The 14,418-nt window shown below is 40.8% G+C and overlaps 1 protein-coding gene and 1 long non-coding RNA gene across 3 annotated transcripts; one reads left to right on the top strand and one right to left on the bottom strand.

Annotated features, from left to right (window-relative positions):
- Window positions 1-7,086: 7,086 nt before the first annotated feature.
- On the bottom strand, window positions 7,087-11,484 carry BLOC1S6 (biogenesis of lysosomal organelles complex 1 subunit 6). 2 transcript variants are annotated; one of them, XM_075506107.1, is made up of 5 exons: window positions 11,193-11,479; window positions 10,153-10,297; window positions 8,952-9,039; window positions 8,247-8,333; window positions 7,087-7,445 (listed from the first exon to the last, which is right to left on the bottom strand). In XM_075506107.1, exons 1-5 carry the CDS (start codon window positions 11,260-11,262, stop codon window positions 7,326-7,328), a joined length of 510 nt encoding a protein of 169 aa, XP_075362222.1. In that variant the 5' UTR covers window positions 11,263-11,479; the 3' UTR covers window positions 7,087-7,325. The 2 variants fall into 2 exon arrangements, with proteins under 2 accessions (XP_075362222.1, XP_075362223.1); XM_075506108.1 differs by lacking the exon at window positions 8,247-8,333 and having other exon boundaries at window positions 11,193-11,484.
- Window positions 11,485-11,524: 40 nt separating this feature from the next.
- Window positions 11,525-12,700, top strand: LOC142411723 (uncharacterized). Its single transcript, XR_012776246.1, has 2 exons — window positions 11,525-11,838; window positions 12,391-12,700. It is a non-coding gene; the product is annotated as an uncharacterized LOC142411723 (long non-coding RNA).
- The last annotated feature ends 1,718 nt before the right edge of the window (window positions 12,701-14,418 follow it).

The raw sequence follows: 14,418 nt of genomic DNA, 5'->3' as shown, positions 1-14,418 counted from the left end.
GCCTTAAAATGTTTTCCCCTAAAACTTTATAGAGCCTTTAATTTATGGCATGGTGACAGCATGAAGCAATAACAGCTGTTAATCCACTAAGTCATATTCATCAAGCCAAAAAAAGTCACGCAAAGGTTAGTGCCGAGAGTAACATACAAAGACAAAATTACATATGCCAACTCATATGCATCAAGCAATAGATCCAAACCATGTCCGGCCATTTCCTTCTCAGGCTCAACCTTCCCCTCTTGGCACAAAGTTTCTGCACAGGTAAAACTGCTCAGCTGATACACAGATGACTGTGGAAAGCTATAAAGAATGGGGGAAAGGCACTGAGGAGTTAAATGGAAAGATACCACAAGGCTGTTGCACTGTCTGCATGCAATTGAGAAGCAGAAGGGAACGAGACATTCTGCAAGGGGCCAATTTGCAAAGTAGTACACGTGTCAGTCCCCTGGCGCATCCAGGCACGCACACTGCAATCATATCCTGCGCTTCCGAACAAGAACGGTTTCTCTGTCCCAGCTCCACAGTTGTCATTCGTTCAGCACAAGTGCATTGCCACTCCTCACAGCCAGCCAGTGGCAAACTGGCTAATGCTATTAGCTTGCTTGTGCCACTTGTCTTACGCCTCATGTTACTTCGAGCTCCTATGTGTAGAAAAGAAGCTTCAGTTGCTTTTCTCAACTTACAACTGAAGGCCAATAATCACAAAGTCTAGCCTGACAATCTACCTCTGTTCTCACAGACGTCCCCTGCCAGGTACAGAGGTTGTTGGAGATGAGGCCACAGCACTTAACATCTGAATTAGAATGACTCATTTTGCCTGCTTGTAAAAACCCACACTATCATTCCCACTCAAGGGCTGTCCTCATAAAAATACACAAAATAAGTCATATCTTTAGCCAAAAGATATCATTAGTTTTGACAGAATACAGGAGAATACAGGAATAAAGGAACTTCTCAGTATTTAGTAGTTCCATACATGCACGCGAGGTTTCTGTAATGCTTTCCACAGCTATGTAGAACCAGCTACACCAGACTAAAATGTGTAAACATAATAAAAGAAAGCCCAAAGTTAAAAGGCCTCTGAAACAAACAGTTTTTCTTCCTGCTGCTTGCATAAGACTTGGCACATCCAATACTAGTTCCACAGAAGATCTACACAACATTATTCTACATGAAAGCACTGTCATGTAAGTAAACCCTCCCTCCCAATTTTAGTCTAATGCCTTCCCTTTTCTCACTTCTGAGTGCATCTGAAAACAAAACCCCAATACATGTGCTTCTGTCAGTTTTGAAACAAACTTTAACTCCAATCCTAAATGTGGACCCCTGCCAAACCCTGGTCTAAACCCAGCTGCATATTCAGCTAGCACCAGCCTACAAGTCCCACCTAGCTCCACTTAGCATAGGTTACTCATTCAGGCTGACCAAAACCAAAATCATGACCACTACAATAGCTGTAACCTAGTGACCACTGATAGTTCAGTATCTGAATTTTATCAGGTTACCTGTAAGCAGCAACCTTAATCTAGTGGTCTTTTTCTATAAAGAGAAAAATAGCAAAACAATTAAATTTGAATTAAAAAACCCCACTTACTAGCTCATAATTAATAATAAATAAATGACCTCTGATGACAGTGCATTCCCATTAGAGGCAAAGGCTCATTTTTCAAAGCTCCTGAACACCTACACTTTCATGGATTTTACTAGACAGAAAATGTACTGGGAGAAGACACCATCAGTATCTTTAAAAATACGACATGGAGATTAGACATTTTTGTTAATACATCAATACAAGTGACTTCTCTAAAGAAAAAACCCCATGGTTTACAGTCACATCTTTTAAAACACTCAAACTCCCCATTTTTCTAATTTCTAAGAGCTTCCTGACTTCCTGTTCCCAGCTGCCCTGGTATAGTCAGAGTACAGCCTTTTTCCACATTTTTTGTTTTAAGAGGTTGATCCTCATCTCTGTCCAAGAAAAAAGAAAGTTTGTTGTGTTTGGTTTTTTTAAACATATATTTTTATGATTGTCTTTAAATATTAAAATATCTTCTTTATGCTCCCATGCATATTTCCCCCCAGACTTCTAACAGAGATGGTCTGCAATTTTAATAAAAAAATTACTTAAGTGAATACCTTAACTTAGAACACATAAACCAAACATGAAGAAACTACTTACCTGTAGCACAGAGCCCTCCTGCAGCTGCAGGGAGTGCTGTCTAACCTTCCCACAACAGCAAAGTCCAAGCAGGAGAGGGTGGAAGCTGCTGTGCAAGGGCTGGGCACACTCTGCCTGGCTGCACCCTTCCTCAGGGTCACTGGCACCCCAGGGCGGCTGCGGGAGCACTGGGTAACACTCCCTGCTCACCAGGCAACTGGGCTTTCCTGGGAAGCCCTGTTAATTACACTGACCCCTCCACAGGACAACATCTACCTGTCTGTCTGGGCTTAGACTGCGAGTTCTCCGGGACGGCGATTATTCTTCCATGGGAAGTGCCTACCTGATAGTGAGCACAATCTCAAATGAATTCTAGTAACACTGGGTGATGTAGAAGAAAAGCAGTAATTTCCTCACATCGTCTTTGATATTTTTGCTTGGAGATATTCTTCTCCGGGCATACCTCTAAATCACAGCATCTGTAAAGCTAACAAAAAAGCAGCAGTAGTAAAAGCAAAAAAAAAGTAGAAGCAGAAGCAAAAAAAGAGTAAGAAATACATTCTCATACATAGTTTACCAACATGACTTCTACCCCATTTTAAAGACTGGAAAACTCACAACTTCAGTTGAACGCTGAAGGGCTGAAACATTGGTTTCAGGTAGTGGGGTGGCAAAGAGCTCATATTACCTGTTCTATTATTACTCTTGCAGGCTGTATTTACACAGGAGGCTATTACTCTTTACGTGAGTCCCAGGTGACACAAGAAAAGTCTTGCTCATCAAGGCAATAACCTATATTGCTAATTTACCAGTATAGTGTTTTGCTGACCAGTGTACATACAGATGGTCTTGCTTTCACAGCAGTGCTGGGAGGTATTTTCATTGCAACACATGAAACAAAACAGATCAGCCTTAGCTTTTGTCTTACATCTCAGTGTGAATGACAGTGCAAAATTAATTATTTCTGCAAATTACTGCTTTAGAGACTATTGCCTTTGCATGTGTACAAATTTTGAAACTATTCTTTATCAAGCTTTAAATTACTTGCTTCATTAAGTTGCAAGTTTGTAAAAGCTGAATACGTTTGTTGCAACTTTTCCATTTGCTAAGTAGGGTGTTTTATTTCCTTTCTTAAACCCCATGGCTTGACATCATGGAGATAAATGGATAAATAGGAGCAAAATCAAGAAGGAAATACTGAGTTATGACGTATGGCCAACATCTGTGCTTTAAAGCTACACGACACTTCATGAAGAACACTTACATTATCGACTTGAGTTGGTCATAGCCTCCCAGATCCGTGGTTGCCAACAGTTACTGCCTGGAGGAAAACAGTTAAAAATTCTCCACACCAGCACTGTTGTGACACTGTCGGGTACCAATAACAGAGCTGTTCTTCCCATCAGTTTTAGTTCAATCATCCACATAGAAAATGTTTGAGAAAACTAAATTTGTCACATCACAAGAGTTCTTGGCTGCACTGGCATCACAAAGGACTGGTTTGAAGACATACAGTGGTGGTGGGTGGGGATGTGACTGTCCAGTTTTGGTGCCTGTTTTTCTGCAAATCACTTTGCCAAGGATCTGAGAAAAGTAAAGTAAGTACAAGTGTACTTCCAATTACTGGAAAGCAGTGATATTCATGCCAAACCCAACTGTTTACTTCAACTTAAACTTACACTTTGATTTAAAAATAAATAAATCAATAAATCAAATCATCTTTGCTACCTTCACATACTGCCTTACTAAGAAACTTAGTGCATACTGTCTATTTTGCCTAGCGTGAATAGCCATATGAATATTTATGCTGCCATAATTTGTATCCTTACAGATTTACATCACCAAGTCCAACTCCTGTAAAATTTTTAGCAGTAATTTAGTTATAGTCACAAAACTAATCCAACAAAGAACCAATTAGATTTAATGAGGTTTAAAAAAATAATCATAATAATGGACCCCTGCAAGGTGAGACATTAAAATGTCAAGCTCAGAATTAAAATAAAGAACAGCCAGCAGCGTTGCAAAGCAAGCAGTAGGTGGCAGAAAGCATCTACTGAAGCGTAATTCAGAATAAATCAGCCAGAGAACTCTCTCCAATGCTAGAATCCCAACAGAACAGCTACAGAAACCACCTTTACATTATTATTTATGCTATTATCACTTAGGTCACAGCATACAGAATAAAACCAGACAAAATATTCTGTAGCCATTTTCCAAGAAGAAACAAATATTTGTCTTATGAACATAGCAAAGCTACCACTGTCAGTGAAAAAGCCTGATTTCACCGAATTAAAAATTGGCTCAAGTAAAGCTGTACAGCGATAGGTGGGGGAGCCCCAGTTAAGCATCCAGGTTAACAATAGCAAAGATAAAAGCATGTGAAACCGAAATTCCCCAGTTAGCAATGGTAATTCCTAAATTTGTAGCATCTTACAAAATAAAAATTCAAAGAGTTACTGCACAGCTAAGTGTCTTACTTATGCTGCTATGCCTTGATAGTTTAAAAACAAGTACACCGAGTATGAAACAAACAGTGCAAAAAAAAAAAAGACTGTTTTAAAGCTGTCACTTTATCTGTTTCTAAAGAAGATGCATGTGGATGGAATCAAAACTGAGTAAGAAAATGTCTAACACTACCACATTTATCTACTTGATAAGTAATTTTTTTTTAATCAAGCAAGACTAAATGTATACAGTAATAGAATTACTCACTCTAGCTGTGCACATTAATGCAAGCATACAAGTTCAGATGCCAGCATCATTAAATTAATCCGACGTGGCATTTACTTTTTATGCATTAAGACACAAGAGGAGCATTCAGAAGAACAATATCCTATGGAGATAATGAATTGTAGTTTCGACTGAAATAATTTAAGAGCTCATTAATAAAAAAAAACCAGTTATGTAAACTGACCAAACTTGCCCCTATATATGTTAATTGATTTTTTCCCCTTTATTACAGAAAGGTCATTTATTAAAATTAGTTCCTTATTCATACAGAGACCAGATTTTACTACAATTTTAAGGGAAAAGCTATCGATTACATTTTAACATATATGTAGGTGATTCCTCAGGCAAGCACTGCAAGCTTTTATTCCTTTGATCAGAAATTATTCCAAAGAAACACTGAAATATGCAATTGCAAAAGCATCAATTTCTATGCTTAGAATTTTAGTATTTTCAGTAAAAGTAGCCATGATTTTTGAACAACCCCCCCCCACCCCCCCGCAGTTCTTTGGAAGAAAACCCCACAGTTCTTCACAGAAAGAGACCACAACTTGAAACACTAAACTGGATTCCAGATGAAGGAACACAAATCAAGAAATACCACAGGAATTTAATTCCGATTTGGATACTGAGGCATGTAGTTTCGTGTTATACTTTAATAAGAACTGTTTAAATTCCCAGAATCTATTTGTGAAATTACATTACAAAATGAAGTATTTAAACAGTATTTAGTTATGTACATTCTGCTCCAAAAATGGACTGTGGAAATTCTTTACATTTCTCTTAGAAATACATACAAACCACAGCACAGATCAAAAATCCACTGGCAATTAATAGACACAAATCACTTAAAGGAAAAATACCTGTGGAAAGTTTTAATCCATTACTGCTTCAGTAAGAGCATTTCAGTGTCTCTTCAGACTACTTTAATTAGTTTGTTCTCCTGGCCCCAAAACATTATCCCAGTTTACCTTGCATGTTGGATGATTACTCACTAGAGTATGTCTTTCACAGAAAAAGATGACAAATACTAAGAATAGGAAATTAGGACTTCAGAAGATTATAATACAGAAGAGTCCAGGCAGGTGTACCCTGTGTAAATCAGCTAAAACGGAATAAAAAGTAAAATTGACTGTGCCCCTCTGATACCTTACTATACATATTTTATGGAAAACTTTACATAGCTTACCCTTCATCTTACTTCAAAACACGCCACTTACTTTTTATCTGTGTTATTTTTTAAGTAGTAATGTAACTACTTTGTTAGACTGCAGCAACAAATAGTTTAAAGCTTTTTTACCAGTCTAGATAACATACACCAAGTGCTGCAAGAAAACAATTACATTCAGAGAAATGGGTATCAACCTCCATTCCGCATTTATCATCAGTATATGCTAATAATCATCGATTTGGGTGAGGACAGCGTAACAAAAATTCTTACATAGCCCTGAAGTGCAACTGAACAATTTGTTATGGAAAAAAATTAAATGCAGTAGTTTTTCCTACAGGTAACTGAATTTCACATGAAGTGGAAATTGCTTAGTTTTGGTTGTTTTATTCTGTCACACAAAGTGAAGAAACTACAACTTCTAATCCCACAGAGATCTGCTTAGACCACACAGTCTTCCTGTTGAACCATTATGGAAGCAACAGTTCCCTGGTTTAACTCAAATGTGTGTGGAAGCACAAATTAATTAATCTTTGCATTGTGCACACATCAATTTTGAGAATCTTTAGTGTTCTGCTTCCTCGCCCCACCACCAACCAATTCAGCTGGGAAATTATTCAGAATCATTATACTTTAAAGCTGTTCTTAAGTTACTTTGTGACAGAAAAATAAGGCTGCTGCAATAAAGTGAGCTTTCAGGCAAATACACTGGAAGTTTCTTCAGTTCGTTAGAGACAGCCCAAACTAAGGCTGCACAAAAAGTCAGTATTTATGAACCAGGGCATTGAAGAGGGCTGCCCAAATCAAAGCAGTTTCAGTGAAATAGGCGGCCACTGAAGTCTGGGGATGAGAACTGACCTATAACTAGTATTCTGTATTTTGTCTGAAAAACATGTATGCCAGTCACCAAATGTCTCTCAGAGTTCTACAGCAGAACAACAGATGAAAAAAATGGATAGGTATTTAAAACTGCGATGCCCAAGTTCTCCTATATATATATATATATATATAAATATATATATATATATAAAAGAAAAATTAACTTACATTATAATAATATCAAATGGCATAGCATTACAAAAGAAGGCAACCTGAATAGCCGAAACGAAAAAATTTGAATGTTACCAACCCTATTATTACCATTCTGGAATTTGTAATATCATAGAGTAGACTGTTGCTAGTAACGGCTATAGCCCAGTTTAAGCAAAGTCTGACTTAGTTCCAGAGAATGCAGAAATGATTAATTTGGACAAGTTGTTGCATGCTCTGCTTTCATGTCCTCCTAGCAGGTTTTGCTGTTAACTGCTTCTCTCTTTCAAGTTCCTTCTCACGTTGCTGTTCTCGTTCTAGTTCCTCCTTCTGCCTCTTCTGTTGCAGCTTAAGTGCTCTTTTCTAAACAGAAAAGACAAGAAAATAATTTTAAGTTTTATAGACCTATTTAAGTTGGAGCTACAAACAAAATCCCTCCCATTATCTTAACATGATCTTCCTGCTTATAATTGAGTGTTGCAATCTTCCCTGCTTATAATTGAGTGTTGCATAAACCGTTCATTTTTCTTCCTCCCTCCCACTTCCATCTCACCATTCAGAAACGGTAGGTCTGTGAACACAGGGAAAATACAAACTGGACTCCCTTCAATCTCACTAAAAGTCATCCTTCGTGTATACCAGACAAGGGGCATACCGCGCAATTTATTTCCTCCAAGACAAAATCCTTTTGTTGAACATACTGAAGGACTAATCTTGCCAGAACGTAACTGGAGACTGCCTATATAGCATGAAGTCAGTGAACTACTGCCACTGTTAATATTACATTAAATAGAAGGAGAAATTCTTACATTTATGACAAATCTAGTTTTCATTAAAAAGGCACAGAAACTGAAACAACAAAGAGAACTAGTTGGAATGGAGTAGATTAAGCGACAGAAGAAAGCATGGTTCTTCTAGCACCGAAACATGACGACGACACTGAGATTTACTAGTAATTCAGATGCGCAAGTTGCTTGAGCACAGGTAGTGAAAGTTCAAAAACACACATGGTTTGGTGCTACTGAAAACATCCATTTAAGAAAAGGACTGAAGATTCTATTTTAATTAGAACTTTCGCCATGCATCCAAAAATAAAAGTTAGATATATTTAATTATGTATTATTGACTTCTATGTTGGAAAGTAAAAATATTTCTCCCACTCACTTTTAACTTTGATGTCTTCTCATGGAGCATCATCATTTCATTTCTAATACTCACTAACTTGTTGTGATAGTGTTTAGCTTCTGAAAACTTAAAAAACATAACGGTTAAAGCAACGACTGTCAAGTTGGACTAGTTGTTTTATAAAGCTACACAGCAAAACAGCAGTCAAAAACATAGTGGTTACCAGAACAGTTTGGTAATGGATTAATGCTCGTGCTCAATTTTATATATAAAGTTTACATATTACATGTATTAATATAGAAAACTACCGTATCTCAACAGGTACACCCAGTAATCTACTGAATTGAGATTCATCAAACAGAATAAAAATATTACCATTTTATGCACCATATATCAGTGTCTCATGCACCCTTCCTGCTAGTCTGGGGAGGTGCACAGAGCTCATATTGGAGCCTCAGTCCTACTGAAAAATGGCATACATTTGCTTCCGCTACTGGTTTTGAACAACTAGGCTTACTACTGCTGGCTGACTGAGCCTGCTCTTTCTTCCCAGTGCCCTTCCTACTTAAGGGAAATAAGCTGGTTCCACACCCTCTCCAGCAACAATTTGTCCTGAATATCTGAACTGGTTGGTCCCCTTCCTGTAGGTCATTAAGAACAAGGAAAATAACGCAAGTTGCTACTAATGCTTCAGCAAGAAAATCTACACTAGCAGAGATTTAAGAAAGCATTAATACTACTTACCAAAGCATTGATATCAAGAATGGAGTTACACTCTCTGAATTTTGAAATTTCTTGTTCTAATGTTTCTAGTAATACCACTTGGTTCTGTCTGAAACAAAAAAAGATGCATAAAACCAAAGTAAAGCAGTGCATATGCTTTTTGACCAGCCCTTTAAATAAATACTACTTTTGATCATAACAATATAAATACATGCTTCCCAATATCAGATTCTTCTTATGCATTGGTAGGTGACTCCAATAAAGACATGAGTAAATGGTTTTAGAAAAATTCCAGCTGAGTACACACAAATTCAGCTGGCATCATACAGCATGGTAAGATATCCAGGATGAATATCCAAAAACCCTGAACAGGTACTCTGCAGGTTGCAGTGAGTAAACACCCCAGGCTGAATGAAGGGAAAAACAATTAGCTCTTGACTTTCCACTCAGTTGCCGCTGCATCATGCTGCAGGACTAAGTTATTTCTGTATAGAACTTGCGTGGATCCCTGGTGCTTATTAAGGATCTTCCATCCCACACAAATCGGCTAAAGTCTTTCCAGACACAGGCTGTCCTTGGCAGCAGCATAACCAGATCACGCATCGTGAAACCCAAACCAATGTACCCTGCAAAACCCAAGATGGCTCTGTGTAAAGCTCTTTCCAGTGTCTTTGCATCCATGGAAGATCCAGTCTGCACTTGAAAATAAACTGATTATTTTAAATATTGAAAATAAACTGTTCCTGGTTACCAGTGAGATGCGAGTGCACAAAGAATTCTTATCTGTTTAGCTCCTTAATTATATTTTGTAAGCGTATCTTTTGCAACACAGTTTAGAGACTGGACAACAAACATTATACCACACTACAAGCTGCCCTGAGGATGAACTGCATCTCTGCAAACAAAATAAATCTAGCTTTCAGCAGACTTTCCACTACAAAAGTGAACAAGTATTTAAGAAATCTGCATGTCTTCTGCTATACCTGGCTTAGGGTATTTTAGTGTTCTAGCATTACACATTCTTCAAAGTTCTGATAGGCTACACTGCAGCTTATGCACCCCCCAGTACTCCTGCAAATCACTTAACTATTCAGGATGCTATAGTCAGAACACAGAAACGCTACAACAAACTATATTCCAGTTAAGGGCAGCTAGAACATTATATTGAAAAAAGTGGCGAACAAAGTATGCACGGATAAGTTGGTTTTAAAAATTTGCTTACGTAAGTTCCTGTAGTGCTGATTTTGATCGCTGAAGATCAGGCAGATAATGAGAAATCAATCCTTCAGTTAGCTGCTCCACAGCTTTCTCATCTATTAAAGGCAGATCTTCTACTACTCCTTCATCTGGAGATGCATCCCTAGGACCTACACCAAAGAATAGCAAGGTTCAATGTGACAGGTCAGCAGGCACTTCAAGTTTCACCTAGAGCAACTATATTTTCCTGTTTAAAAATTAAAAGCATCTCAACATCGAAGTTATAATTCTTTGCACTTTATCAACTAAACTGTGCTTCCTTTTTCCTCCCCCTCTTTATCCCTCCCTTATTCCCAGTCCTATATTATAAGCTTCCTGGTGAACAGTTTTATCTAAACAGCAGCAGAATAGAAAGAGAGAAATAGAGTATTCCAAAGACATTTTATAAAAAAAATTTCAGCTACTCCAGTCGGCTGAGGAAAAAAGGGGGAAATATCAGTTGTCGTGGCTATGAATCAAGAATACACACACACACACACATCAACACACGCCCTTTGCTTTCAAAGTAGAGAATAAACCTAGGTCTACCAAATAAAGGTCTTAGCCTTTCACTCAAAACATATTCAGACCTCATTAAAACACCACACACTAAACTCTGAAAGTTTGCAAGAGCTGGTTAACAGTTACTGTGAATTTCGTCTGGGCAGGCTATAATGAATTATTGTGTGCGGAGCTTTTAGAAGATAAAAAACTTGAATCTGTAGGCCACACCGCATGGGAGGAAACGACGACAGCGGCGTGCATTTCGCTTCCGAGCGAACCCCCCCGTAAGACCCTTGCCCCCCCTCCCCGGGGCCAGGCGGTGGAGCCACAGCCCAGTCTCACGGCGCCGTACCCCACGGCCGGGACACCGAGAGCTCCCCGCGGGCCCCCAGCTCTGATCGGGGCCAGGGGCGGCCGCCTGCGGCCCCGCCGCCTTCGAGCGCACCTCCGAGCCAGGCTGCCCCGGCCCCCTCCTCGGACCTCCCTTCCACCTTCCGCCCAGCCCGGCCGCCCTTCACGTACCCAGCGAGCGCCCGGGGCTGGCCGCGGCCGCCGCCTCCTCCTCCTCTTCAGGCCGCTCTGCGACGCTCATGGCTGTCGTTTCCCGCGACGCCCCTCTCGCAGGCAGGAGGCCGCCCGGGCTGAGGCCGAGACTGCGGCGGGAGCAGGCCGGGGCGCAGCTGCCCTCACCGAGCGGGGCGGCACGGCGCCACCTGCCCCGCGCCCCGGCGCCTCACCATAGAGTCTCCTCAGAGCGCACCTGGCTAGAAGGGCCGCCGCTCCGGCTGCGGAAATGACGTAGCGACTGACGTTGAGAGCTCCGGCCGCTCGGCGGGGCAGCGTGCCGTGCCGCTCCTCTCCCCTCGGCGGGCTCAGGGCGACCCTGAACTGCCCCGGGACAGTGCGAAAGGCGGCGTGGGCCCGGGAGGAGCCGCTGGTGCCAGGGGCGCGGCCCAAAAACCCCAGGCAGATACACATCGAGATGTATTGGGAGTGAAACGTGTAGGGGGAGCGGGGTCCGGCGCGGATTTGCCCGCGGAGGCGATGTGACGTGTGGTATCGCGTCGCCACAGGCGTGCTCCTGTGAGCCTCTGTCCCTGCTGTGCAGGACCTCGGGGAGTAGCTCCTTCGTGTCAGGAATGCAGGCTGGCGGCCTGCGGCTTGCCAGGTGGGGGTCTCCGCGGGCCTGGGGGCTGCAGCGCTGCGCGGGGCCCTGCCTCGCCCCGGGGGAAGGCGCGGAATGGGCGGGTTTTCGGCTCCCTGCGAGGGCTGGCTCCCTAGCTGCCGCGGTGCAGTGGGCCTGGCGGAGGTAAAAGTGGGGAGGAGTAACTCGGTCAGCAGTGGCCAGGTATTGGCGTTACTGGGGAGTAACTGCTCTCGGGCAGGAGCACGCACAGCGCAATTCAGTGAGTGCCGCTTCCGAGGGAAAAAAACAGCTAAAGTTACTGCACGGTGGTCTTTCTTAGGGACGTACTTTCTCCTGTATTTAATAATTTTATTCTCCAGACATCGTGCAGATTATTCACTACTTTTAGCTTTTGTTCCTTAGGCAATAAAATTCTGAGAACTAGTTTTGGTGTCTCTATCTGTCTCTGTAACTCCCCCAACAGTCTGTAAGAGTAGTAACAACTTGCAAGTATATATATTTTTTAGTTTTCTTTGATGAAAAAGCACTTTTATATGGTGTAGCAGGATTTTTTTTTTTCTCTTATCTGTAAAGGTCTTTTCAGGAAAGGCAGACACAACTACGGAAAGAAACCAAGAAATGAACCCGTCAGCGTTTGAAGGCAGTATTTCCACAAACCACCAAAACTTCAAGATTAAATTCAACTCGGGTTTAATGCTTTTCAGAAACACACCGAGGCAAAAAATGGACTTTTGAGATGATCTGTCATCCTTAAAATTGACATTTTTAATGACAAGATTGTTGCAAATTCATTCATATTTTTCTTTGTATGTATATTGTAATTAACTATTGATCACAATTGTGTCACTATTCTGTCACCAGATTAAAAACTTACCTGTTTTTCTTTCTTTTTCTGCTTTTGCTTTAAAAAAGAAGCATCAAAGGCCTGGTCTGAAGCCAGATTGCAACAACAGGAACTTGTCCATTAACTTAAACACACTCGAATCAAATTCTCAATTACAACTGGTTAGCAATTTTACTTGAAGTTTCTTTCAGTGGGAAAACTTTGTTTTTCAAAGTTTCACTGGGAAAGGCTTCTCAGCTTCCAGATGGAATTTCTGGTAAGAACAAGTGAGATAATCACTCTGAAATAGTCTCACTTCGAGATGTGGGCGTTTCAGATTTGTGCTCTGCTTTGCCTGTTCCAGGCCCTCCCACATCTTGCAGAAATAGACTAAGGATTGGAATATAAAATTCATACCTGTTTTTCTAGACAAGTTAAAATTTAACTATTTATCAACCCAAACGCTCCAAAAAAGGGATTGATAGAAAGCCTCTCTTGTTCCTTTTCCTCTAGAAAACGTTCTCTGTTTCACAGTAACTGTTTCCCAAGTGTGTTACCAAGCTCATTATCCTGTGAAGGATCAGATAAAGTTTTATTCTAAGAGGAAAAGATGTTTGAAAAGGAAGTTAAGTGAACCCTGTAATAAGGAACATAAACATTTGGGTAACCTAACAAAAAGCACAGTACCTGCTGGTCTAAATATTTAATTTCAAGGAGTTGTGCAAAATCAGTACTAACATTACCGTTGTTATCTAAAAGTAAGGTACTATGCAACAACAAACTCCATAACCCATGGAGCCATACAATGAAACAGCTGTAATTAATCAGAAAGAAAATCATGCTGAGGACACCTCTATATAATTAGCTGACTTGGATTTATAGTCCCTGCACAGGAAAGGAGCTACCCAAAGGAGACTATGAAGAACCTAGACTCCAGCTGATGGCTCTTCTACCCATCCATGGGCAGCAATGTTCATGAATCTGTGTTTAATATCCTTGTACGCCTCCTTTCTTTCTCTCCCATTCTCTTACAGTCCTCTGTTGTATTCCTGCACTGATTTGGTACTCCTAATCCTACAGCAATTCAACACTTACTCTCTACTTCCAGATGCTTGTCCAAAGTTTGTACACAACTTTCTAGCTTTCTTGCTGAGGTCTTACCCTCCCAGCAAGATTGCAGGCTCATATGCTGGAAAGCTGTTAAATTTCAAACTACTGGCAAGACAAATTGCCAGTAAGTAAACAAGACTACAGAGGGAGTACAGCCTTGGCTGTCATAATAAAGAAGTGGAGTGTAACAGGCTGTTACAAAAGGCTGTGTTCAACAGAGGTTCATCTTGACAATGTATGACTTGACAAAACTTCAGAAAATCTGAAGTTATTCAGTCTTAGTTATTCAGTAAAAACCAAACCAGCAAGCCTTGGTGCACTGGTTTCGGGTGTTAAGTCCCCCCAACTTACTACCCCTCCTCAGTGCTAGAAGTTTCTGTCCCTGTAGGAGGGGCAGCAGAATGGAGCATGAGCCTATTCTTCAATCCCACAACACAAAGCCCAACATTTTAAGACAGCGTTTTAGAAGCAGTTGTTTTGGTGGCTCCTACTTGGCTAGTTGTTCATGGCCCGTGTGCCCTGGCTCACTTGTGCAGGTGCAAGTGGAGAAACTGGTGAAACACAAAGTGAGTTAGATCACCCAGAGGAGAACAAAAACATTAAGAATGGCTGAACTGGAACACAGCTGGGAGCATTTCCCTTGGCAGCAAGGCTGGCTTAACAGGTTC

Source organism: Mycteria americana, chromosome 6, assembly GCF_035582795.1.
Source record: "Mycteria americana isolate JAX WOST 10 ecotype Jacksonville Zoo and Gardens chromosome 6, USCA_MyAme_1.0, whole genome shotgun sequence".
Lineage (NCBI taxonomy): Eukaryota > Metazoa > Chordata > Aves > Ciconiiformes > Ciconiidae > Mycteria > Mycteria americana.
This window is presented reverse-complemented; position numbering and strand designations above follow the sequence as displayed.